The sequence below is a fragment of the Rhinopithecus roxellana genome, chromosome 5, assembly GCF_007565055.1.
Source record: "Rhinopithecus roxellana isolate Shanxi Qingling chromosome 5, ASM756505v1, whole genome shotgun sequence".
NCBI classification, from domain to species: Eukaryota; Metazoa; Chordata; class Mammalia; order Primates; family Cercopithecidae; genus Rhinopithecus; species Rhinopithecus roxellana.
Genome location: NC_044553.1, coordinates 158,226,657 through 158,253,640, shown reverse-complemented (window position 1 = coordinate 158,253,640; position 26,984 = coordinate 158,226,657). Strand labels below are relative to the sequence as shown.

At 52.2% G+C, this 26,984-nt stretch overlaps 2 protein-coding genes across 5 annotated transcripts in view; both read right to left on the bottom strand.

The window, feature by feature from the left end:
• Positions 1–11,781, bottom strand: part of LOC104654463 (cholesterol 24-hydroxylase) — a 43,681-nt gene extending 31,900 nt beyond the window's left edge. Inside the window, exons 1-3 of the mRNA XM_010353668.2 lie at positions 11,548–11,781; positions 5,000–5,080; positions 4,301–4,382 (exon numbers count right to left, since the gene is read on the bottom strand). Coding sequence (XP_010351970.1) covers positions 4,301–4,382; positions 5,000–5,080; positions 11,548–11,666 — 282 coding nt within the window. The 5' untranslated portion in view covers positions 11,667–11,781. The remainder of the gene's footprint in view (positions 1–4,300; positions 4,383–4,999; positions 5,081–11,547) is intronic.
• Positions 11,782–19,642: 7,861 nt separating this feature from the next.
• HHIPL1 (HHIP like 1) overlaps positions 19,643–26,984 on the bottom strand; it is a 31,390-nt gene continuing 24,048 nt past the window's right edge. For 2 of the 4 annotated variants that reach the window (XM_030929721.1, XM_030929722.1), the window contains exons 8-9: positions 23,690–23,772; positions 19,643–21,219 (exon numbers count right to left, since the gene is read on the bottom strand). In XM_030929721.1, coding sequence (XP_030785581.1) covers positions 20,684–21,219; positions 23,690–23,772 — 619 coding nt within the window. In that variant the 3' untranslated portion in view covers positions 19,643–20,683. Of the gene's footprint in view, positions 21,220–21,646; positions 21,817–23,689; positions 23,773–26,332; positions 26,403–26,984 lie in introns of those variants that run through there. The other 2 variants (XM_030929724.1, XM_030929725.1) reach the window with 2 other exon arrangements.

Below are 26,984 nucleotides of genomic sequence, written 5' to 3'. Positions count from 1 at the left end.
GTGGGCAGATCACTTGAGGTCAGGAATTCAAGACCAGACTGGCCAACATGGTGAAACTCCATCTCTACTAAAAATACAAAAATTAGCTGGGTATGGTGGCGGGCACCTGTAGTCCTAGCTAGTTGGGAGGCTGAGGCAGGAGAATTGCTTGAACCTGGGAGGCGGAGGTTGCAGTGAGCCAAGACACGCCATTGCACTCCAGCCTGGGCAACAGGAGCAAAACTCCTTCTCAAAAGAATAATAATAATAATAATAATAATAATAACAATAAAGCCGGAATGGCTTAAAGTAGACAAAATATACTTGGAGTAAAGAATGTTATTAAGAATAAAGACGAACATTTCTAAGGATAAAAGAGTCAATTCATTATAAAGACAAATCCATCCTAAACGTGTACACACCTGATAACATAACTTCAAAATAGAGGAAGCAAAATTAATAGAACTGAAAGTAGAAATAAATAAATCTATGATTATGAAGGGTTCAACATTCCTTGCCCTGCCACTAGAACAAGTAGACAGAAAATTAGAAAGGATTTAAAAGATTTGAATAACACTATTGACCAAATTGACCTAATCGACATTTCTAAAACCCTTTATTCAACAATAACACAATACACACTGTTTTTAAGGGTTCGTTAACATTCACTTTGATGAATCATATGCTGGGCCATAAAACAAATTTCAATTAATTTAAAAGGACTGAAATCACTGATGATGAGTATTCTCTCTGACTTTACAGAATTAAATTAGAAATCAATAACAGAAAGATATCTAGAATATCCCCTAATATTCAAAAATTAAATAACATATATCCAAACAATCCATGGTTCAAAGAATAAATCACAAGGGAAGTTAGAAAATATTTTGAACCAAATGAAAATAAAACATCAAAATTTGTGGTAAATTTGTGCTAAAGCAGTGCTTAGAAGGAAATGTATAGCTCTGAATGCTTACATTAGAATAGAAAAAATGTTTAAACGGAACAGAAATCAATTGTTTAAACTCCATCCTAAAAATCAGAACAAGAACAAATTAAACCCAAAGTGAATACAGAAAGGAAATAAGAAAAAGGAGAAATTGGCTGGGGTGGTGGCTCACGCCTATAATCCCAACACTTTGGGAGGCTGAGGCAGGTGAATCACTTGAGGCCAGGAGTTCGAGACCAGCCTGGCCAACATGGTAAAACCCCATCTCTACTAAAAAAATAAAAATTAGCCGGGTGCAGTGGTGGGTGCCTGTAATCCCAGCTAGTCGGGAGGCTGAGGTAGGTGAATCACTTGAACCTGGGAGGCAGAGGTTGTAGTAAGCTGACATCACACCACTGCATTCCAGCCTGGGCAACAGCAAGACTCCATCTCAAAAAAAAAAAAAAAAAAAAAAAAAAAAAGAGGAGGAGAAATCAATGAAATAGAAGACAGACAAAGAATGAAGAAAACCAATAAAACCAAAAACTACTTCTTTGGAAAAATGAATAAAATTGATAAACCTTTTGGTGAACTGATCAAAAAAAAAAAAGAAAACCCAAATCACTACCTCAGGAATGAGAGAGGGAACATATCACAGATCCTACAGACAATAAAAAAAAAATAAGAAGAAAATCTTATAAAGAACTTTATGCCAATAATTTAAGCAACTTATGTGAAGTGAACAAATCTCCTGAAATGCATGAATTATCTAACTCAAGAAAACACAAAATCTGAATGCCATATGTCAACTAGAGAAGGAAATCCTGAAACATGCTACAAGATTAACTTTGAAAACATTATGCTAAATGAAATAAGTCAGATGCAAAAGGACAAATGCCATATGATTACACCTGTATGAAGCACATAGAGTAGTCCAATTCACAGAGACAGAAGGCAGAATAGTGGTTTCCAGGGTCTAGGGGGAGGGAAATGGGGAGTTATTGTTTAATGGATACAGAGTTTCAGTTAGGGAAGATGAAAAAGTTCTGGAGATGGCCGGGCACGGTGTCTCATTCTTGTAATCCCAGCACTCTGGGAGACTGAGGTGGGTGGGTCACCTGAGGTCGGGAGTTCAAGACCAGCCAGACCAATATGGGGAAACCCTGTGTCTACTAAAAATACAAAATTAGCCAGGGTGGTGGCTCATGCCTGTAATCCCAGCTACTTGGGAGGCTGAGGCAGAAGAATCACTTGAACCCAGGAGGCAGAGGTTGAGGTGAGCCGAGATCGCACCACTGCACTCCAGCTTGGCCAAGAAGAGTGAAACTCCGTCTCAAAAAGAAAAAAAAAAGAAAAAGAAAAAGTTCTGGAGATGGATGGCAGTGATGGATGTACAACAATGTGAATGTCTTTAATGCTGCTGAACTCTACACCTAAAAATGATTAAAATGGTAAATTTTGTTATGTACATTTTATCACAATTTAAACTTTAAAACATACAATGTAAAAAAATTAAATTTGTAACTTAAAAAAATAAAAATTTCCCTTGAAGAAAACTCCAGGCCCACATGACTTCACTGGTGAATTCTATCAAATATTAAAAGAAGAAATAACATCACTCCCATACAAACTTTTACAAAAAATAGAGGAGGAAGTTATCACTTCCCAACTTATCCTATGAGGTCAGTATTAACCTGATATCAAAACTAGTCAAAGACATTACAAGAATCAAATAAACATAGAAACAAAAACTCTTAACAAAATATTAGTAAATTGAATCTAACAGTAATTAAAAGATAATTTATCATGACCAGGAATGCAAGGTTGGTTTAACATTTGAACATCAATCAGTATAATTCACTATATCAATATATATCTTTAAACTTCTTTTCTCATTAAGCATCACAAAAGTCTTCGTGCATGGTTTTTGGTAGCATGCTTTAGCAAGTCTTAAACTGTGTCTATGTTTGAAATTAAATTTTTTGGTTATTCATTCAACCTGTCTCCTGGTCTTGAACCTAAGTTGTAGTTTATCCCTCTCAGAGTCACTACAGCCACCTTCCATTGCAGAGAATTGCCCCACACATCTGCTGTGCACCCACGGTAAGAAAAAAATGCATCATTGTTTATTGAGCAATTGCTGTGTGCCAGGCAGTGGCTAGATGGCTCATTTATATTATTTTAGTTCTATTCTTACAACCACCCTATAACAGAGGCACCACCCCTATTTCACAGATGAGGAAACGGAGGCCCAGAATTATGAAGCAACATGTCCAAGGTCCCACAGCCAGCTGGTGGCAGAGCCGAGTTGAGCCTACTTCTGCTAACTCCGTAGCAGACTCCCATTCTTAGAACCTTCATGGCAGATATGATAGACAATATCACCTGCCTTGGTTTCCTCATTTCTTTTTTTTTTTTCTCTTTTTTGGAGATGGAGTCTCACTCTGCCACCCGAGTGCTGTGGTGCAATCTCAGCTCACTGCAACCTCCGCCTCTCGGGTTCAAGTGATTCTCCTGCCTCAGCCTCCCAAGTAGCTAGGATTACAGGCGCCTGTCACCAGGCCCAACTAATTTTTGTATTTTTAGTAGAGATGGGGTTTCATCACGTTGGCCAGGCTGGTCTCGAACTCCTGACCTCAGGTGATCCACCTGCCTTGGCCTCCCAAAGTGATGGGATTACAGGCGTGAGCCCCTGTGCTTGGCCCTTTTTTTTTTTTGAGATGGAGTTTCGCTTTTGTCACCCAGGCTGGAGTGCCATGGTGCGATCTCTGCTCACTGCAACCTCCACCTCCTGGGTTCAACTGATTCTCCTGCCTCAGCCTCCTGAGTAGCTGGGATTACAGGCACCTGCTACCATGCCCAGCTAATTTTTGTACTTTTAGTAGAGACAGGGTTTCACCACGTTGGCCAAAGGACTAATAAGAGTCCCTACTCCTATGAGGATTAAATGAGTCACTAATTGTGAAGTGCATAAAAAAGTACATAGTAAGCACTATTTAAGGATGTTTTGACATTTTATTTGTTAAATAAATTGATCAATTTTTAACTCATCATAGTCCTGGAGTTAGGGTTATAATTCCCATCTCACAGATGAAGGAACTGAGGCAAAGAGAGGCAAATTAAACATGTGTGCACCAGTTGGGCAAAACTTCCAACCCAAATCGGGACAGCAAGGTCCCCATCTAATCCCCACATCAAACAGCAATGCTTGCAAGAGTCCCCAAGCAGTGGGTGCTTAGAGGGAAAGATGCCATTCCCTTCTGGACCTTTGGGAAACCAGACAAAATGTGCCTGGCTCTGGAACATTCCTCCAAAGTCTCTGGGACCTGGCTTCACTCCCCCAACCCAAGGAAAGGCAGGGAACTCCCTCATGGAAACCACTCTGCCTCCTACCTTAACCGACTCAGGACTCGTGATGATGACTGAGGTTTTGTGGAAGACGTTGACCCGCACAACAGGTCCATACTTCTTAGCCCTGGAAACCAAAGTGACCCGAAGGAAACTGTCAACCAACTGAGGTATGACTATCACCAACCCCGCCCAGCAGGGAAACAGATGTGTCCCGTCCCAGAAGGTGCTCAACGAGGGCTACCAAAAGAGTGCTGTGCTGGGGCCCAGGAGCCCTGGGGGCAAGGCTCTGCCCTGTTGCTCACTTGCCAAGTCACATCCCCCACCAGGCCTCAGTTTCCACAGCCATGGAATAGGGTTGGAAACACCCCTTCTTTGATTGTCCCAAAAGGTTGTCCTGGGAATCGAATTATTTGCATCTTTGAAAGTGCTTTGAACAATGTAAAAAAGTGTGACACCAAACAATGACTGTTACCTAGTCACACCCCCCAACCAGTTTACAGATGAGGAAACTGAGGCTCAGAGAGCTTCTGATGGCTGGTCTAAGGTCCTGCAGTGGGTGAATGACAGAGCACGGCTTCCAAGCCAGTCTCACCTGCCTCCACTCAGGGGAGGAACTGCTGAGGCTGGGAGTGACCTGGTCTAAGGGAAGGTGAGGCTTGGAGTCTGTGTGCTGGATTGGGTTGGGGGAGCTGCCCCAAGGGAACCTGGAGTAAGGGCAACAAGTGACAAATGAGAACCCACCAATCCAAAAACACATCTTGGAGCACACGGCCACCAACCTCATCCTTTTTCCAAAAGCAGGGGAGGTGTCCTAGAAGGAAACTAGAAGAAATTGGAAACATTAGGCTTCCCAGCATTCAACAGGGAAGAATGGTCCCTTCCCCACAAGCTCTGATTACTAGGCCCACTTCACAGACAGGAGGACCGAGGCATGGGGAGGTTACAGCACTGGCTCAGGGACACCAGGCAGTAAGAATGAAGACAGGATGCAAACCCAGGTTTGCTCCAAAGACCCCCTTCAGAAGAAACAGTTTTTTTTCCTGTCTCCCTGGTACAGAAGCTGGGGGCTGGCAGATAGAAAGGACTCAATAATATTGTGTGGAATCACCCTCAGATATTCCCCAATACTGACCACGCTGGGCACCATGCTAGGCTTCACCCCTCCAACCTCCCCATATGGCTGATCAATCTGTTATTAACCATATTATATAGGACAGCCGAGATGGAAGGGTGAAGTCATTTACCCACAATTGCACAGCTGGTACCAGTGCTCCCCAAAGCCCTTCTCAGCAAAGGATGGTTTGGTCATATAAATCTGCTATGTTCACCAACTTGTAAACAAGCCAGTGCAGTGTCATCCTGAAGCTCATTCCAGGGGGCCCATGACTTCCTGTCTCCTGTATGACTTTATTCCTACCAAGCTCACTGCAGCATTCCCAATGGGTGACAACAAAATCACATTCTCCCAGGGAGAGACGGAGAGTAAATAAACAAAGACAATGTCCGAGGGTGATAGGAGAAAAAGAGAACAGAGTATGGGGAAGAGGAAGTGCTGGGGAATGAGTGTGCGGGTGTCCGTGTAAAACCCATTTATGCCTAGTGTTCCATTATTGGAATGCTAAGCTTGTGGAAGTTATTTATGTCCTGCTGCTCAAGGTCATCGCCAAGGTCTGATTTTTCAAATTCAAAAAACTGTAACCTCAGGCATAAATGGGTTAATACAGGCAGAGCAAGGAATATCCCTCTAAGAGGGTGGTTTGTGAGATGAGACCTGCAAGAAGCAGGAGAAGAGCCTTCTAGGCAATGCGAACAGCAGGTGCCAAGGTCCTGAGGTCAGAGTGTGCTTGGACAGTGTGGCTCAGGCAGAGTACTTGAGGGAAACAGAGTACAAGGTGGGGTCACCAAGACTGGGGGCAGGTCATGTAGAGCCTTGTGGGCTGTGGTCGATTTTTGCCTTGACTTTGGTGAGCTGGGGTCCACTGGAGGGTTCTGAGCAGAGCAGAGATGGGCTCTGACTTGGGTTTGAATGGATTGTTTTGCAGGACTGCAGAGAGTAACCAGGGTAGGGGAGGAAGCAGGGACACTAGTGACAGGGAGGGACTAGGAGAGGTGACGAGGGCTCAGAACAGAACAGGGCGGTGGAGGCAACAATAAGAAGGGATAAGATTCTGAAAGCACTGTGAGGCTGAGCACTGAAATGTGCCGTTTGGCTATGGGGGTATGAGGATGACTCCGGGCTTTTGGCCTGGGCTGCTGGAAGAATGGATGGAGCCGACATCTACCAAGATGAGGAGGAGCTGGTTGGGGTGGCAGAGCCACTGTGCCCACCCTCTGCAATTTGCCAGGGCTGTCTCTGGCTCTGCCCACAGGAGATGAACCCACTTCGAGAAGCCCTCCACCAATGACCTCAGCCCCTCCACTTCCGGAGTAGCTTTGGGCATGTGCTGTACACAAGTCCCCAGGGTTCCCAGGGAATTGCACCTCAGTTTTCCCAAGAGGTAACTTGTTTTATTGGTTTATCTTTATCCACTCCCCTCCTCCTACTGCTCAACCTGGGATCATCCCCCACCTCCTAAACGACTTCATTTCTTATCTCAGGATCATCTCAATCTCAGACAAGCAGATGAAATGAGGAGCTTGGCTTGGGACCAGGAAGGTTTGTGGTGGACTCTTGAGCAGGAAGTTAGACACTCAGATCTGGAACCCAGGGAAGGGCTGTGGGCTAGAGACATAAATTTGAGAGCCCACAGCAGAAAAGTGGCATTTCCAGCCCAGTGACTGGATGAGGCCACAAGGGAATGGATGCAGACAGAGAAGAGGACCAAGAACTGAGCCATCACTGAGAGGTTGGGAGCGTGGGGACAGCCAGTCAAGTGGCCTAAGCGGGAGCCCTAGGGAGGAGGGAGGAGAGCCAGGAGAGTGGGTGAGAAGCCAGGGGGAGGATGCGGGACAAGGCGGAGGGGAAATCGGCTCTGCCCAGGCTGCTGGGGGCCAGGTCAGACAAGGATCCAGGGCTGATGGCTGGGTTCGACAACATGGAGATCACCGGGAACCTGGCCCCCAGCAAGTTTGGTAGAGAGGTATGGGGCAGAAAGAACCAGAGGGGAGAAAGGAGAGGCCCAAAGACAGGCAGTCAGCCAGGTGGGTTACCATAGGGGGTGGCAGCTGCAGGGGAACGTGAGGGTGAAGGAAAGGGTTTTGTTCCAAGCTTTGAATTCTTGCATATTATATAAAAATGGGGATGATGCAGAAGAGGAGGAAGAGCGCTGATGGGGGGGGGGGTGGAGGGGGATGCTCCTGGGACAGGGTTGCTGAGCAGAGGGGGCAGATTGGCCTGGGCTACCCTCCTGGAACAGCTGGAAGGTACACGTGGGCCTGGGGCGGGAGGTGGGCAGCTGCTCAGTGGAGCCCAGGAAGGAAACTCACCGGCTGCTCCCTTTGCTCAGGGAAGTAGGAGGCAAGAATAAAAGCTGAGAGTGCGGATGGAGGGGGAGGTGATGGGGACTGAAGCAGGAAGGGAGAGTAGGCGAATAAACGCCCTGGGAAAGGAAGTGCAGGGTGGCCGCCTGCCTGCAGTGGAGGCTCACGCCAGGTGAGTGGCCTTGAACTTACCGGAAGATGGGCTGTGGACATCACACATGCCTGGATGTATTTCCAGAGTAATCTAGTGTCCTCGGTCTCACTTCCCAAAGCTCACATTTTGGGGGAATGTTCTCAGTTTTTAGTCACTTAAGTGAGGACAGAGTCTGAGCCCAGAGCTTCCACCCTAACCCCTGGGGTTCCGTGCCACATGGGAAGGAAGGTGAGTGCCATCTCAGGAAGACAGAGGGCACAGAGAGGGGTGGGGTCCCCATGGCCCAGCAAGAAAGGGAACAAAAACCCATTCCTTCTGACACCTGCAGGGGGCGCTGGGGAGGCGACAACAGAGCAGGAAGACCCAGGTGTTAGAAACAAGCAGGTAAGGCTGACACCATGGCCAGACATGGGGACTTGTTGCTCAGCATCTTGGCAGGCAGAAGCCCACTTGGCATGTCCCTGTTGATAGACTGGACATGGCAGAGCAGCCCTGGGAGAGAGGAGAGGCAACGCCCCGCTGCCCGCCACCCCACACCTCTCCAGCACATCCAGTTTCCAGCAACACCAGGATTGGCTGAGTGGGGACCCAAGCTCTCCTGTGGGCAGAGAAAGCCTTGGCCAGTGAAAAGAGCAGAGGCTATCTGGAGAGCCCACGGTGAAGTCACCCAGAGGGATGAAGGGAATGCTGCAGTGTGGAGGAGTGGGCCACCCACTAGGGGTAAGTGTGAGGGTGAGGGGCTATGATTGTGGCTCATGCCAGAGGGGCAGGGTGGTGAGTGCTCAGTTGGGCACCCAAAGCCCATCAGATGCAGCACCCGCCAGAGCCAGCTATGGGGCTCCCCCATGGCTGGCCACCCTGCTCCTTGTTGAACAGCCTCACCCCAGCAACTGGGCAAGTAGGAGTAGAACCAGCACTGTCCAGGAGTCAGTTTATCCCCAAATAAATAAAAATTGGGAGACAGAGACCTTTCATTGTCAAGTTTACATCCACTCCCACATTACCAGGAGAGTAGGGGCTGATGAGGAAAGTTAGAACAGTGACAGAGAAATAAAGAAGCTACAAGTGTTTGTGTGGGATCTGAGTGTGGGGGGTCTGAGTTTTCAGCTGTTACACGGATCCATGCAGTAGGATGTGGTAAGAAAAGCACAGAGGAGGAGCACTCAGGGAGGGCCTCCTGCAGAATGAGGAGGATGAAGAGTTGCCTCTTGCAGCGAGAGGGTTCCTTGTCTGCCAGCTGGCAAAGTCATAGGGTACCCAGGCACAAATGCCACTACTGGGGACTCAACACACAGATCTCTAGTCAACCACAGTGTCGCCCATCATAGTTTAAAGATCCAGGTTTTTAATGCCAAGGCATCGGGTTTCTGCTAGAAGAGGTTCCAGAACTTTCATTTAGTGCAGTTTTATATTTGACCACTAACCAATTTTTAATCCAAAATCTTTTTATATATGCATTGTTCAGTTCACCTCCTTAGAATACAGAGCCCAATCATGACTATATTCATCTTCCTCCCACTCCTCCCTCCACACCCCACACACTCAGGTCACATGTAGGCTTTGTGATATAAGATTTGGGAAGAATTTAGCCATAAAAAGGAAAGCAGTAAGGACACATGCTACTACATGAATGAACTTCTGAAACATTATACTAAGTGAAAGATGCCAGACACAAAAGGCCACATATCGTATGATTCCATCTATATGAAATGTCCTGAATAGGCAAATCCCTAGAGATAGAAAGCAGATTAATGATTGCAGGGCTGTGAGGGGTGGGGGGAAAATGAGGAGTGATGCCTAATGGGTACAGGGTTTCTTTCTGGGGTGACAAAACAGTTCTGAAATTGATGGCGATGGCTGCACAGTGCTGTGAATATACTAAAAACCACTGAATCATACATTTAAGAATAAATTTTATGGAATGCAAGTTACATTTCAACTTTTTAAAGATGATTTAAGTTCTGCTTTCTCAAGACACAGAGACCAGAACAGGTCATCTGAGTTTATGAGAAGACCAAGTAACGATGAAACTTATCAGAACAAGCACCAAACTCATTCAATTCTAAGTGCTGATGGCTGATCTGAAAACTTGACAGGGTGATAGTGTACATCACAGAACTTACGGGAGATTTCCACCATTCAACCTTGAATCGCTATTGATCAAGTGTCTACTATGCATGTACCGTGTGCTGCTACACGTCGGGGACGCAGTAGTGACTGAGACAGACAGGGGCCCATGGAAAAGACAGACACTTAACAAGAGCTTGCACAAATAATTACCCAATTAACATTATGCTGTAAAGGAAAATTACAGTGACTTCAGGGTTTATAAAATGAACATAATATTTTGGGGGGAGCAGGAGGAACCTCCCTGCGGAGTTAGGATTGAAGCCAAAACTGGAAGGCTGGGGGAAGAACCATCCAGGTAAAGTAGAAGGCAGAGGAGCTAAGCAAGAAGAGAGAAAGCACCAGAAGGGCAAAGAGCCAGCAGGGAGAACAGTTGTCTCCTATGTCACCAGCCACAGAGATCTTTCCTGAACCCATCAAGCAGAGATTCAGGCTTCTAATGCCAATACATCTGGCTTGTGCTGGAGAAGGGTGCCTTCCAGAATGTTCATGTCCTGAGATTTTAAAAAGTGTGTCTAATACCATTGTTTATTCATTCATTCAACAAATATTTATTGAGCTTCTGTAACATGCCAGGCACTGGGGATACACAAGCGAACACAGTGTCCCTGTCCTCCCGGGGCTCACATTCTAGAGTGGGAGACAGACAGTCAACAAGTGAACAGTCAACAGGTGGAAAGAAGGTAACTTCAGAGGTGATGGCCCCTGAGAAGTCTGGGGCTGGGTGGTCTTTACACAAGGTGCTCGGCGAGGCCTGTTTGAGAGGAGCAGAGGAAGAAGCCCGCCAGGCCCAGGCTTGAGAAAAGGACCCTAGGGGAGGGAAGCTGCGGGGGGGAAGTGGGGGTTGGGAAGAGAAAGGCTGGGGGCAGTAGTGAGAAAGCAAGAGGGAAGAGCAAGGAGGAGAGTGGGTTCGGAGAGCTCGGCAGGGGCCTCGCGGGCCATGCAGCCGACTTAATTTAGAACTGCATTTAGTTGTCAAGTGATGGGAAGCCCTTGGAGCAGGGGAATGACACACTGAATTTAAGCTTCACAAAGCTAAGCTGGGGGGGGGGGTGGCAAGTTGCGTGGGGGTAGGGACCAAGAATGGAATTGTAAGTACTAAGGAGAAGACAAATGGGGTGTCCCAGAACAGAAATACAAACAAAAGGAAACATGACTGAAGTACAGCGTGCTCCAATCCAGGCTGACCCTGTCCAAGTCTCAAAGTTAACAGCGCCCACTTTGGAGGCAGGCTGACCTGGGCTTAAATCTAGGCTTACCAACCGTGTGACCTTGGGCAGGTGACTTCGCCTCTGCGCGCCTCAGTCTCCTCGTCTGAACGATGGGGTAGCAATAGCGCCTACCTGAGAGGGCTGTCGCTGCCATCACGTTTGTGGGGCCCAGCTGTGCGCGGTGGGCGCCCAGCAGTGCTGCGGCTGTGAGTAATTTGTTACTAAGAATAGTTAGCGCCCCTCTCCGGGCCGCCGTCTCCCAGCGGCCGCGCGCACAAGGCGAGGCCGGACCCCCGGCCTGGACGCCGGCTTAGACGCGGTCCCCCCGGCCCCCTGTTCCAGCGCCCCAGCCAGGCCCCGCCCCCAGCCCCGCTCACCTGGGCCGCGGCGGCCCGGGGATGTGCTCGTAGCGGCTGCGAGCGCGGTGCACGAAGGTGCAGCAGAGGCCGAAGGCGAGCAGGACGGCGCTGCCAAGCAGCAGCAGCCCGGGGCTCATGGCTCCGGGGCAAGCCAGGCCAGGGTCGGGCCGGGCGCCGAGGGGGCCGGGAGGCCGCGAGCCGACTCAGCTGTCAGCGCCGCGCGCCGCCTCGGCCCCAGGCCCGGCGCGACCCAGCACCCTCCCCGCCCGCTCGGCTCCGCCCCCGCCGACTCCGACCCCTCCCAGGGCGCACCGTCCCCGCCAACCACGTCTCCGCCTCCGGCTCCGGCGCTCGGGGCCCTCCCCCGCCCCGCCCCGCCCCCCAAAGCTCCGCCCCAACCTCCACACGGCCCCAGCCCGGGCCCCGCCCCGAGCATGTAGTCTTCACCAATCACAACTCCGTTTCTGGCTCAGCCCCCCAGGCTCCGCCCCCACCTCCTCAGACTCAGGTCCGCCCCAGCAGCCGCTCCGCCCAGAACGCGTTGTCCCTGGCAACGCCGATCCCCCTCGCTCTGGCCCGGCGGCGGCGCGAAGTCCTGCTGGCTGGCTCCGCCCACTTCGGCGCCGCCAAATAACGGCATCTTTCCGCGCGCGGTCTTAGGCCCCTTCCTTTCTCCCCAAAACCTGCCCGGAAGCCCCATCCTAGCCTGCAAAAGTCCGTATGACGCCGTGTTCCCAAACTTCTCCTTGGAACCCCAGACCCCCAAAGTTGTTCTCCAGTTGTCGCAGGGCGCCTCTTCCGCCCGGACAGTCCGCATCTAGCGCCCATGGTCCGCCAGCGGGGCCCACGGGCTGGTGGCAGGATCCCGCGGGACACAGGGACGCCTGTGCGCACGGCGTGGCCGGAGGCTGCTCTCCCAGAGACTCGGGCGCCTACGGACCCTCCCAGACCAGGCGAAGCCCCACCTGAGGGACTGGCTCAGGTCCGAAGGAGTTGGAGGGATGAAAATCTGGGTCCGCCCTGCAGGGAAAGCGGGAAGTGTGCCGGGGAGGCGGGGGTAGCGGAGGAGAAGGTATTTTCGAAATAATGATCAGGGCTTCCCCCTCTGTCGTAACGCACGTCTCCTTACCCATCCCGTATGATGATGAAGCCAACTCTGGGCGTTTTAGTTCCCAATTCCTACCCCGAGGGGCCACCCAGCGTGAAAGCTGTGACTGGGGACGGCCAGGTGTGCCCACTCCTAGCCCAGGTAAAGGTCCCCGGGCTGGAGGGAGGTGCCCAGGGAGTGTAGATGGTGCTGGGTTTCTGAGAAGAGGCAATGCCCCTGCCCCACGCTTGAGCCAGTCCTGGAGAGGTTGGGGGTTGGAAAACTAAGGGGACCTTTGTACTGCCTTCCCAGGTACAGCCGGGGACAGTCCCCGCCAGGGACATGGGACATAGCTGTTAGAGGTGTGTGGGCTGAGGGGCGACGGAGAGGGCCAAGCCTTAAGAGCCGTGCCCAGCACGGAGGAGGCGGGATTTCTGCCCCCTGGGGCCACCGCAGCCTGGACAGGTGGGCAGCAGGGCGTCCATCCCCCCGACGCCTGGCCCGTCCTCCCAGTTGGACTCGGGGAAGTTGGCTTGCCACGGCGCCCCCGTGTGGCGGCGGTGACAAGCAGCCGCAGGCGCACCGGGTAACTCAGGCTGGCCCTGCTGGGGTGAGGTGTGGAATGGGGCCACCAAGTCCCCTGTCGGCTGTGAAAGCTCCAGGGCTTGGGGGCAGTTTGGAGGGAGGATGAAGCTGCAAGAAGGAGGGTGTGGATTCCTGCGCACTGGAAGGTGGGTTGGGGTGGTTAGCTAGAAAAGAAATGTGACCGCACCACATTTAGTATCCAGTTTGTGGAACAGCTCCCTGAGATTACACATTGCATCGCACTGTCTGGAGAGGAATTTCTCTTGCCTTGTCTCTCTGGAACCCTGGAACAATGATTCTGTTAGCAGCAGCGAATCCATACGGGTCTGCAGCAGCCTAAGTTCTTGCCTCCTCAGAAGAAAGAATTCTACTGAGGGACATAAGGTAGAGTGAGAGGCAAGTTTTAGAGCAGGAGTGAAAATTTATTTAAAAGTTTTAGAGCAGGAATGAAAGGAAGTAAAGTATACTTAGAAGAGGGCCAAGCAGGTTACTTGAGAGAGTCAAGTGCGTGGCTTGACCTTTGACTCGGGGTTTTGTAGATTGGCATGCTTCCGGGGGATTGCATCTCTCTTCTTCCCTGATTCCTCCCTTGGGGCGGGCTGTCTGCGTGCGCCGTGGCCTGTCAGCACCTGGGAGGGGCCGAATGCACAGTTGTGTGTACTGAAGTTATGCGCACGCTCATTTGAGGTGTTTTTCTCTTACCTTTGTTCCTAGAGGAAGGTCATCTACCAGTTTATCGCTGCCCTTTTGCCTTAGTGTGCATGCTTGAGCCCACTCGCCCAGCTCCTGAGATATCGGGAAGCCGATCACCAGCTTCAGGTGTTTCTATCTGTTGGGAGACTGCCTCTTCCTGGCACTGGCTGCAACCAATTATTTTAGAGAAGCAGTTTATCAACTGCCTGACCATCACCTGATGGTCGCTTGACATTCCTGGTTGGAGGAGGGCCCTCTCCTGCCTTGCTCATCATGTCTGCCTGACTACCTACTGTCACAGTTCCTTGATGGAAGAGCCTGGTCCTGAACAGCTCCAGGCCAGCCTGGAACCCCACAGAAAGCAGGTGTAGAGCAGCATCAGGGAGCAGTGGTCAGGGTGAACCTCTCCAAATACAGCTAAGGAGAGGAGTGGGCATACATGTTCTCTGACACATCGGGCAGCACCACTGAGCTCTGGCTCAACATGACCATGGCTTACCCCAGGAGTAGCACTTCCAGAGCAGTCTGTGTCCCCATCTGTGAGCCATCAGTCTCCCTTCTCCATAGGCACCAAGCACACAGCTGTCCCATCACCACCTCATTTGATGCTCCCAGTTATCCTGTGATCAGGTAAGGGAACACAGGCTGCAGACCAAGGCTTGAGGTCCCATGGCTGAAGGCCCTTTTCCTGGGTGGGCAGCCCTGCCAGCCACCAGCAGGAGGCGCTGCCTGGAAGACGTGGCCAACCACCTGCTCCTTCACTGGAGGGTCTGGAGTAAGCTATTCAATGTGGCAGCCATTGGCCACATGTGGCTATCCGGTACTTGAAATGTGGCTAGTCCAACTGAGATGTGCTATGTGTAAGATACACACCAGATCTCATAGATTAATACAAAAAAAGAATGGAAAAAAAAGGTCACCGGGCACAGCGGCTCACAACTGTAATCCCAGCACTTTGGGAGGTGGAGGCAATAGATCTCTTGAGAACAGTAGTTCAAGACCAGCCTGGGCAACATAGGGAGACCCTTTCTCTAAAAAAATGAAAAAAAAAAAAAAAAAAAACTGGCTTCGACATGGTGGCGTATGCCTGTGGTCTCAGCTACTCAGGAGGCTGAGGTGGACCACTTGAACCTGGGAGTTCAAGGCTTCAGTGAGCAGTGATGGGACCACTGCACTCCAGCCTGGGTGACAGAGCCAGACCCTGTCCCCCCCCCAAAAAAAAGTCATTGATATATGGGTCACCTATTAAAATGATAATATCTTGAATATGTTGAGTTAAATAAAATATATTATTAAAATTAATTTTACCTGTTTTACTTTTTTAACATGGCTACTAGCAGATTTTAAATTACCTATTTGGCTAACATTATGTTTCTATTGGATAGCACCAGTATGGACAATGACTATGGCCCCTAGAACAGGAGCATCAGCATTACCCAGGAGCTTCTAGAACGGCAAATTCTCAACCAAGACTGAGTCAAAAACTCTGAGAGACAGGACCCAGCAACCTGTGTTTTAAGCAGCCCTGTAGAATTTGATTCTTCTCAAGCTTGAAAACCACCGGTGTAGATGACATACGGGGAGTGGTTTCCCAGCAGGAATTGTTGGGGGAGATGCAGGCATAAGAGGTGGCTCTGAATTGACTGCCTTTACGTGGGTGGCCTGGCAGGGTGGAGGTGCAGTGTCCCAGGGAAGGAGAAGGATCTGGCTCTGGGAGAATGGGCCTTGGTGCAAACCTGCCTCTAAAGCCCTGGGAACCACTTACATAACACCCTAGGAATCTGTCCCCTCATCTGAAAAACAGGGGCAGTGATATTGAGGGTGTCTCATGGAGTTGTTGTCAAGATTAAATGAGCTGACACACCCGACATAGCTGGCGTGTAATAAGTGCTCAGTAAAAGCTAGTTCTCAGTGGGGGAGGAGGGGAGAGGGGACAGATGCCGCACAAGAAGACTTGGGTTCTACATGTTAGGCTGAAGAGCTCTTTCTCCTGCTATTGTGTTTCTTCCCAGGTCATTCTGATGCTGGTCCTTCACGTGGCATGCCCCTCCTCACTCTGTCGTAGACAGTTGGCTGCTGCCAGCATGGATGCCACCAGCCTCAGATTGAGCTTTCTGTCCAGAAAGCAACCTGGAGTATACATGCCATGCACATCTGCAATGCTACCTCATTTTTCATCCAATTATCCTCTGGCGACCTCTGTTTTGCAATGAGACTCAGGCACAGAGCCAGGACTGGAACCCGGTTTCCAGCTTCCTTGAACCTCCCAAACATTTCTAAGGTATAAACATGGGGACTCCTAGGCTCAGTCTAGGGCCTGGGGTGTTGTAACCTCTGGCTGATGCCTTGAACACAGTCCTGGACACTGGGCCACCCCTGTAGCATTGACCCTGAAGCTCCAGAATTAAGCTGTGTGGCACTGGGCAGGGCAGCACCTCTCTGGGAATCTGACCCTGGCTATTGACTAGAGGTTGGATTAGAGGGCGTAAGGGTGAAGGCTGTGCCTAGACCAGCCCCCATCCCCAGAGGCCCTGGAGGACTTTAAGGCAAGATCGGAGTCCCTGGGGACAGAGTCACTTCTGAATGCTCCCTCAGTGGCCAGCTGTAGGTGGTGGAGTGAAAGCAGCACTGGACAGGGAGCCAGCTCTGCCCTTCTCTGAACTTGTGTCCCAGTGGGGTGGGGGTGACTTTCAATGCCCAGCAGGAAGGCCCACAGCAGGGTCCCAGAGCTGGACTGCCTGGGCTCAAATTCAAATTTTGGCTGTGTGATATTTGGTAAGTGACAAATGCCCTGGGACTCGGCTTCCACGTGAGTAAATGTGCATTAATACGAGGATTACATGAGTGAATGGTATGTTAAATTTTCGGAGCAGTGTGTGGCATGTAATAAGCACTCAGCAGAGGTCAGCTGTTGTAGAAAGTAAAAGTTCCTCTTCCAAGTTTCCCTTCTTGTTAAAGAATAAATCATAAGTGTTAGAAATAATAGTTTCTAAGAACAGAAAACCAAACACCGCATGTTCTCACTCATAGGTGGGAAGTGAACAATGAGAACACTTGGACACAGGAAGGGGAACATCACACACCCAGGCCTGTTCTGGGGTGGGGGGATGGGGGAGGGATAGCATTAAGAGATATACCTAATGTAAATGACGAGTTAATGGGTGCAGCACACCAACATGGCACATGTATACATATGTAACAAACCTGCATGTTGTGCACATGTACCCTAGAACTTAAAGTATAATAAAAAAGAGGCCGGGCGCGGTGGCTCAAGCCTGTAATCCCAGCACTTTGGGAGGCCGAGACGGGCGGATCATGAGGTCAGGAGAGCGAGACCATCCTGGCTAACACGGTGAAACCCCGTCTCTACTAAAAATACAAAAAAGTAGCCGGGCAAGGTGGCAGACGCCTGTAGTCCCAGCTACTCGGGAGGCTGAGGCAGGAGAATGGCATAAACCCCAGAGGCGGAGCTTGCAGTGAGCTGAGATCTGGCCACTGCACTACAGCCTGGGTGACAGAGCGAGACTCCGTCTCAAAAAAAAAAAAAGAAAAGAAATAATAGTTTATTTTAAAGACGAACTTCCTTCAAGCCTCCTTGCTTTATGCTAATAACTCTTTGTTAAGCCCTATCCTATGTAACTGTTAGACATGCTCACAGGCAAATAGGACATTCTATGTCCTTGTATTTTAACCAAAATATCTGTGATGGACGTGCTTGCAGGCATGTCCCAGCTCGCACCCTAGGCCCCTTCCTTATTTGGGAATATTATTACTTTTCTAAGTCCTTTCTTAAGCAACTTCCTCTTTTCCTTTATCCTTCCATTACTTTTACCTATTTAGAAAAGTTTTAAACAGCCAATCGGGTTTTAGTTTAGATTGTGCGGTCTGGCTCAAGCCAATGGACACAGGACACAGTAGCAGGGACAAACTGCGTAAGGGCTAAAAATTGCTTCCCTCTTTTGTTCAGGTGTGCTTTTGCCATTGTTCCATCTGTGATGAGCACCCTTTCTGCAGAAAGTAAAATTGCCTTGTTGAGATAATTAAATGTATGTTCTAGTGCTATTTCTTTCCAGCACTGGGGAATAAGTATTTACATATAACAGCTGTCCACTCTTATTACTACTTAGGGCAGGGGTCCCCAAACCCTGGGCCAAGGACCAGTACTGATGGGCAGCCTATTAGGAACCAGGCCACACAGCAGGAGGTGAGCGGCAGTGGGGGAGGGTAGTGTGGGGAGCGAGCATTCCCACCTGAGCTCTGCCTCCTGTCAGATCAGCAGCAGCATTAGATCCGCATAGGAACATACTGTGAGCTGTGCATGCGAGGGATCTAGGCTGTGAACTCCTTATGAGAATCTAATGCCTGATGATCTGGGTGGGACATTTCGTCCCGAAACCATCCCCCCCAACCCCCATCCATGGAAAAATTGTCTTACATGAAACCTGTCCCTGATGACAAAAAGGTTGGGGACCGCTGACCTGGGGACCATGGAGTAAGGCCCCAGAAGTCAGGCGACAGCCTAGCCCAGGCCTAGTTTGGGGCCTGAAAGGTGATGAGTTGGAGGTTGGGGAGGGAGTGTACCTGGACTGGAGGACTCACGGCCAAAGCCCAAACTGCCCAGAGAAGTATTGGAGGGCCTGAGGCCATACCCAGAGCTCCCTTTGCCAACCCTCCTAATCCATCTCTGAGCAAAACAGCTTCTGGAGCCAGGCGAGCAGGGCCCTGGTTTGGCTGCATTCTTGAGGGCCTCAAAGCTTGCTGCACCTTCCCCGGCCTCCAGTCTCAGCGTGGCTTCATCTGGCAACAGGCCTGGGACACTCAGCCTCCCTGAGCTCGCTTCCCCATCTGCACAGTGAGGAATTCAGCCGGGATGGTCACTAATGGCCTGCTATCTCCTAACACCCCCTGCATCAGAGTTCAGAACTCCCCTGCATCCCGGGAAGACGTCCACTCAACCACCCCTAGGCCGCTGGAGGCCCGAAAGGAGCAGGAAGCCAGCAGCAGGGCCACATGCCAGGCAAGAGGAGCCCCCAGCTATCCCCAACAGCTGCTTCCCAGCCAGGCTGGCACCCCCACACCAGGCAGGAGCCCCAGCACACCCCTCTCTGCAGGCATAGTGGAGCTGAGGCAGTGGTTAGGGTGCGGGGGCTCTAGACTAAGCTGCTGTATTCAAACTTGGCTTCTCCCTTCCCTGGCTTGGTGCCCTAAGATGTCTAACCGCTGTGTGCCTCAGTTTCCCCTTCTGTAAAGCACTGAGTATGAGGAGTACAAGAGAGTGACCCTAAAGCTTTCTGCTGCAGCCCAGGATCCTATACTAGCAACTAGGAGACCCTATACTAGCGGCTAGGAGACCCTGCCAGACTCGTGCCTGACCCATGTGCCTGCCCGGCCACCCCTGATGCCAGCTCCCAGAACTTGGCACAGCATCACTGCCTCCCCAAAGCCTTCCCCCCCGGCTGGGTTTGGGTGCCCCACCCAGACCTCTTCCAACCCCCGACATGGGCCACGTCCTGTCCTCACTGCCTGGTGACTCATCAGCTTACCCACCCCCACCCGTGCTCCTGTCCGAGGCTGAGCATAGTCACACTTAGTGCCCCTCTGCGGCCTGGCACAGAGCCAGGCCCGAGCATCCCTGGAGCAAAGGAGCTTTCACCTGTGATGCAGGTGGGAGACGGCAGGCCTCACCCCTTTCTCCTGGTTCCCACCCTGGCTCCCACACAGGCGCAGGTCAGAGAGGAGGCAGGAGAGTGGTGTGTAGACAGCCACATTGTTGGCATAGCCCTGGGTGAACAGATGTCCGTAGTCTCACTGAACCCCCAGCCTGATCAGCCCCAAGGTACGGCTGGAGGAATCAGGTCTCCTGGGTTTACACTGAGCAGGGACGGGGATGGAAAGGACAGAGGTGGCCCCAGAGCCCAAACACAGCTTTGAAAGTAGTGGAGGCCCACCCACTCACTGGAGGGTCAGGGTGAAAGCTCTGCCCAGCTAGTGTGGGTGGCTCCTGCCCCGAGAGCAAGAGAGAATCAGACGTCAGGGTTGGAGGAGGCTGGCGCCATCCCAGGAGCACCCACAAGGGCTGGGTATGCTGTTGAGCGGCTTCTCCAGCACACGGCCTCGGAGGTCATCCAGTCCTCCCAGCCATCCTTCCTGAGCGGGTGCTGGCTCCTCCACGCAGCCTGCCCCTCCAGTGGGGCCCCAGGCCTGCAGCTCACCCTGCTCCCAGCCTCCGGAAGGCTTTCCCCACTGGATGCCTTCCGATTCTCTCCAGTGCCTCTGACTGCGGGGGTCAAGGGGAAGGGGGCGGGCACCAGGCCATGCGCTCTGGGCCACATTCCTCAGGCCACCCTCCGGATGTTCTGGCACCTTCCATTCCAGCTGTGGGCAGGACAAGCCTGGTTTCCCCCACCGCCCTCAGTCTGCCAGCTGTGCCTCTGTTAGCAAAGCCAGGGGCCATGTCCGTCCTCGAAGCCTGGCTGCCCTTCCTCCTCAGGGTCCTACAGCCGGGCTGTGTTCCTGCTGGTGTCTGGAATGCTTGGAGGTAAGAAAGGAACTCCTCCCGCCCATGATGGACCATGACCCCCGCCCACACCCCCGCCAACACACACTCCTGCCTTGGGTCTGCGGAGGATACACATGCACTGCAGCGCCTCACACAGGTCCCCAGGACAGCACACACCCGCACCCCCTTCACCCTAGAAAGCGTGTGCACCTGCCGGGCGCACACAGGGCGGAGCGGCCCCTGCCAGGCTTCCCCGCCGGCGGGATGGCCTGGGGGCAGCGGCGTGTTGCCTACAGGTCGGGGTTCTGGTGGCTGCACACGACGCCCGCATCCTCGTCGTGCTCGCAGTTATGGGTGCCCACGCCGTTGTGCTGGCACTCCAGCAGGTTGCGCTCCCAGCCCGCGCAACGCACATTGTCCAGCAGAATGGGCAGCGAGCCGCCCTGGCCGAACTCGGCGCTCTTGACGGCGCGCACGGCGTAGGCAAACCCCAGCTGGCGACACACGACGGCGGCGCCGTTGATGTTCCAGGAGTCGTCGCACACGGTGCCCCAGCGTCCGCCCACGAACACCTCCACGCGCCCGCTGCCAGAGCTCAGGCCCGCGGGCCGTACCAGGCGCACCTCACCATCCCGGAACGCCCGGTTCGCCGAGTTCAGCCGCCCCCGCCGGCGCCCGCCGCCCCTCCGGCTCCCTGACTGCTGGGTGGGCCGCGCTGGCTGCGGGGTGGGCGGGGGCGGAGCGACCGTGGGGCGCCTGCGGCGGGGCGCCCGGGTGGGCGCCCGCGCTGTAGGCCGCGCAGTGCTCCGTGTCTTCGGGATGAACTCTGCGCAGAGGAAGAGTATGCCATCAGAGGGATCCAGGAGCCCCTGTCCAGCCCTGCTGCCCACCCTATGCTGCCCTACAACCTGTGCGGAGAGGGCGGACTCAGGGAAGGATGTCCTGGGTCTGCCCTGCACTCACACCCAGAATGCATCACACAGGATGCTGCCTGTGCTCCCAGTGGTGCTTCCCAGGTCACCTGGACCCAGCAAGATGCCAGCCTGGACTCAAGCGCCAGGGGCTTTTTCAGTCATGCAGCAAACACTGGCAACTGCTTTGTGCCAGTCTGCTGTTGCTGTGTCTCCCTACCCCAAGCCCGGCCTTCCTAGGAGTCCCCAGGTTGGGCGGGGGAGCCAGCCCCCGGCACTTCAGAACTCAGGAAGGCAACAGAAAGGAAGGAGTGTCTGGGAAGTCTTCTGAGAGCAAGTCACCGTTTCTTCTTCCAGGCCTTGGTTGTGAGGGTGAAGAAGCTGAGGCCCACAGATGGGTAAAAATTGCTGCAGGTCTATGGTGGCCAGTGGCCAGCAGGCTGGGAACGGGATGCGCACAGGGATCCCTGGGGTCAGGGTGAATCTCTCCTCCTCGCTCCCAAGGTTGGCACCTGTCACAGCGGGTACGATGGGGGTGCTCTGGTTGTCTGGCTGGGGAACAAGGCAGAGCCCCTATACCCCCCCCCCCCCCGATAGAGCCTGAGTGCAATCAGTGCTAGGGAGCTGAGGCAGGTGGTTCCCTTTGTCCCTGCAGAATGTGGGGACACGCTTGGCCCAGGTCAGCCAAGGAATAGACCTCAATCTCCACTTTGCTGTGCCCAGCCCTACTCCACACGGGTGCAGTGCCAGGCACTGGGCCCTGCCATGTGTGACAGCCCAAGACTGTTCAGTTACCATGGGGAGGATCCTGGGACCACCGGGCCAGACCTCTTTAATCCGGCCCCACCTCCGCCAGTCCCACTTTGAAAACCACTGAGAGGGAGCTGAGAAAGGGCTTCTCAGCACAAGGCCAAGCACAGGCCAGGGCCCGGAGCACCGTGACATGGACAAGGTGCTCCCTGTCCCTGCACCCTGGCCCCTGGCCCACACCTCCTGCTCCTCAGGCTGCCTCACCTCTCCCACTGTGGCTCTCGCTGTTCCCCCTGCCTGCACTGCCACCCCCATCAGTGCATCCCTGAGTGAACCTCCCTCTTGGTGCCAACCCTCCTCGGTGTACTCCCCCAGGTGCACCCCCCCCCCCGTGCAACCCCCTCCCGGGTGCATCCCCCACTCTGCACCCTCCCTCAGTGCCATTCCCCTAGGAGCCACCCCCCTTAGTGCATCCCCCCATTGGTGCACCCTTCCTCTTCTTTTCAGACTCCAGGAACCCCTACCCCCGACCCCAGTCTCCACTGTTCTGGGTGGGTCCTCACTGGTACCTGGCACACACTTCAATCATGAGGCCTGGGACAGTAAATGACATCTCTGTCTGTCCCAGCCAGAACAGGGCCTGATCTGACTTCTCAATGTGGCTCCGGCATCCAGCGTGGAGCCAGTAACTAACAAAAGTGCCAGAAACTGCTGAATGAATGAATGAATGAAAAACTCACCAAGCCCTGAAACCAACTGCGACCAGAACTCACTTCCAAAATCACTGAGCTCAGACCCTTCGCCCTCTACCCCGGGTACCTCTTCTGCCCAGGTGCTTAGCCTCCCTCTCTTCTTGCCCTCCCCACCCCTACACACACCCAGTCTGCCAATGGGTGGCCTGCTGAGCCCACTTGGCCTGCTGAAATATTTTCCTTGGCCCACAGAGTGATTTTTAAAATTCTGAACTAGTTGCCAACACTTTGAATTGGGAGGTTTTACCTAACAGGCTGAGAAGGCGAGGACCGCAGTGTCTCACCATGTGCTGTATCCCCAGGGCAGGGCACGTGTCCGTGGTGAATGAGTGAATGGGGGGATTTTCTGCTTCTCTGAAGAACTGGAAGACCTGGCAACATGGGGTCTTTGTTCCCACGTAACTTGGGCCCAGGGGAATAGCCCCAACCTGGGGCATCCTCTTCCCCCTAGCCCCAGGCCCCATGGGCAGTCATTTGTGGCCCTGCTCTGCCATCTCTCCTCATCAGGCTTGTCAACAATCTATGAAGGCCCAGCCCACATGCTAACCCCTCCCACAAATAACTCTTCCAGTCTCCTTTGCTTACACACAGATACATCCTCTTTCTCTGTCCCTCCCAAGAACTCAGAGCATACCTTGCCTGGCACTAGCTATTTCTCTCTTGGTTTAAGGAATTGTGACCAATCAAGCAAGACCCAGTTTAGTAAAAGTCCCATCCACCTTATCACCTTGTCTAATGTGTGCCAGGCACAGTGCTAGGCACAGGGGCTGAAGAGGGACATCTAGGTCCAGCTGGTAAGATCCGCATCGGGCTGGAAAGGCAGCCGTTGTGGGCTGCAGGATCTCTCCCCCCGACCCTCAGTGTCCCACTGGCGGGCACTTACTTTCTTTGGGCATAAAGGGGATGAGGCGGCTTCTGATCTTCACCTGAGCAGGCTGGATCTGACACTTGCCAGGTGGTGCCCGCCTGCCAATGACACACAGGAGGTTATCAGTCTCACCCTGGGAGCCCACCCTGAGGATGCCCCCTGCCATTGCCTTTCTCCTGCAGTGAGGCAGGCATGAACAGCAACGATAGTAACAGGTGGCCATTTACCATGCACCTACTGTGTGGCCTGTGGCATCCCTACCCACTCCATGCCCCCAGGATTCTAAGAGCTCCAGGGCATAAATCCCCTATGACAGCCCACTGGCTGCATGCTCAGCCTCTGCCAGAATAGCACCGGGGCTGGAGGCTTACTGTTTCCCAAGACACTTCTAATCCAGAGCATGGACTCTGTCCTCAGGGTGTGAACAAATGCCAGTCTCTCTACTCCCCCAGCCTGCCATCAGATTCCTGAAATGCAGCCTGATTCCTGCCCGCCACCCTCTCCCACCAGCTCCACAGCATTTGAGGAAGGTCTCTCTCAGACCCTCTGGTTCCTGGATTTCTGATGATGCAGAATCTGAGAGATTCCTCTGCCTGGAACCATCTAAAGGACGGGGCAGGGGTGAGGAAAGCAAGCCTTGGGTCTGGAGGCAGAGCTGAGGGATTTGGGGCCTTGGCGTGTGGGGTTTGCGAGAGCAGGGAGACAAAAGAGGCAGAGAAGGGTGCCAGGGCTAGGAATTGGGACTCCTTTGACATTTTTGAGGGCACAGTAGGAAATGGAATTCCGTTTTAATTAGTTTTTGGCCGTCGATCTGTGATTCTTTGGGAATGACCCCATTCCAGGACAGACCCACGTGGGCCCACGACTTCAATAGGATTCCAGTGGAAAGGCCAAGGGGTGAAGTAGCCACGTGACACGGAGTGGCCTCCAGACAGGCTTGGCCAAAGAGGGACACAAAAGAGAAACAAGGGTCTTTGTCCCCAGAGGCTGCAGAAACACAACCAGGCACACACGCTTCTCAAAGCTGCAGGAAAAGCGAGGTTTTTTCTTGCTCTGACCTCCAGAGAACATCCACACACTTTCGACAGACCCAGTGGGGCTTCTGTTCCTTAAGGAAATTGCATTAAAAGTCTTTGTTATGCAAAAGGGTAGGATGTCCACCCCAAAACGCCATAGTGGTTATGTGTGGGTAGTAAGAGATGACCTGACCCTACCTCCTCCACTCCCCATTTATTTCATTTTCCAAATGTTCTATAATGGGACCTCTGTGTAATACGTGTGGGTGCAAAGAAACAGTTATTCCAAGCCAGGAGAATGAAGGGAGGAGAAGGGTCAGGGCGGGAGGGAGGAATCTCGCCCACTTCTGGCTCCTAACACAAGACTGTGAGCAAGAGAACTCCCTAAGTCTTGCTGCGTCCCTCTCTATGACATGGGGACAACAAGCCAATAGGGAAACGGTGTTGGAAAAACCAGAGATGATGGATCTAAGGCAACATCTGGCATGAATTAGGCACTCGTTTGGTATATGTAACATTTCCTCAGAGAAGCATTCTTTTCTGAAAATTGGCAATAACCTAAAATTCCGAGGAATAAGTTATAGTGACTCAGCAGAAAATCACACAGCCATTAGAAATGGTTTTTTTGAGGGTGATGTTTGCAACATTTAGACAAAATGGGCATAAGTGAAGGAAAAAGAACCAAGTCTGCGTGTGATCCAAATACAACCCTGTAAATCCTGGCACTGCATAGATAACGATGGTCAGGACCTCATGGAAATGAGAAGGAAGGGATGGAAGGAGGAAGTGATTATGTTTTATCTGATAAAAAGTCATGTCAATAATTTACGTGTGCTTTTAAAACAAACAAGCAAAAAAAAAAAAGTCTGTAAACAAGGAAAGTGAGAAGCTGCCACAAACAGGGCAAGCTAAGGAGATGCAACCACTAAAGGTAACATGGGATCCTGGAACAGGAAAAGGGCATTGGAGAACAACTAGAAACATCCTTTGAAAAAGAGTGTGGAGTCCAGGTGTGGGGGCTCACACCTGTAATCCCAGCACTTTGGGAGGCTGAGGTGGGCCGATCACTTGAGGTCAGGAGTTCAAGACCAGCCTAGCCAACAGGGCGAAACCCCATCTCTACTAAAAATACAAACATTAGCCAGGCGTTGTGGCAGGCATCTGTAGTCCCAGCTACTCGGGAGGCTGAGGCAGGAGAATCACTTGAACCTGGGAGGTGGAGGTTGCAATGTGCTGGGATTACAGGTGTGAGACACTGAGCCCAGTGCAAAATATTTTAAGCACAATAAGTGTTTTAGAATTTTTCTTTTTGTAAAAGTAATTAATTATTTTAGAGACAAGGTCTCCCTCTGTTGCCCAGGCTGGACTTGAGCTCCTCCCATTTGCCTCCCAAGAACATGAAACATGCCAGCTTGTTTCAGGATTTTCCCAAACCTGGCGTGTCTCAAAGTTTAGGGTAAGTAAACACACTGGGGGACTCCTAGGGTCTGCCAAATATGTGGATTCTTGGAATGCAACCTCAGGCCTTGTGTTAGAGATAAGCACAAGCCATGTCCGCACCGGGTGTTGAAGGGACGTTCGGGCTCCTGTGGAAACCAGCAGAGATGCGAAAATCTAAGGGCTGAGAAGCAGCTTAGAAAGCTGATCACTCATTTATTCATCAAGCATTCCTGAGTCTCTGCTCCATGCCATTTGCAGTATCTGGGCAGCCTCTGCAGAGTGAAGAGATACAGGCTTGGCCCTGAGACTCCCAGAGCAGCTGGGAGACAGTTAGTCGTGTAGCCCAGAGACTACAAGTCTGAGTGAGGAGAGCTGAGGAAGCGCTGGACAGGGGCCTGGAGGGCAAAGTGGGTTGGGGAAGGTACTTGAAGAGGGTGAGGTTAAGGCACACAGCCGAGGGGTTAGGGCAGGGCTCTGGAGCCAGCGGCCTGGGCCCAACCATGGCTCTGGGCCCCGGGCCGTGACTTTGTATCTTTGTGCTCATTTCCACCACTGTAAAATGAGCGGCTGAGAGTTTAATAAGCTGCACACGGAAGGAGCTGGTACATGGCCTGGCACGGCACTTCTGGCCTTACAGCTAGAAGTGAAGCCGGGGAGATGGAGCCGGCGAAGGGAGCCCCAGTGTGTTTTCCCCAGTGAGACAGACAACAGGAGGATGGGCAGGCATGGGGCGGGGACACACAGGGATCAGGGTGTCTTCTGGGAGGCATCGCAGAGGCAAATTGGGGGCTGGGTTGTGGGAATGCAGGGGCAGCCCAGGAAATGAGGAATGAGGGGCCTGCTAGACAGGAGGA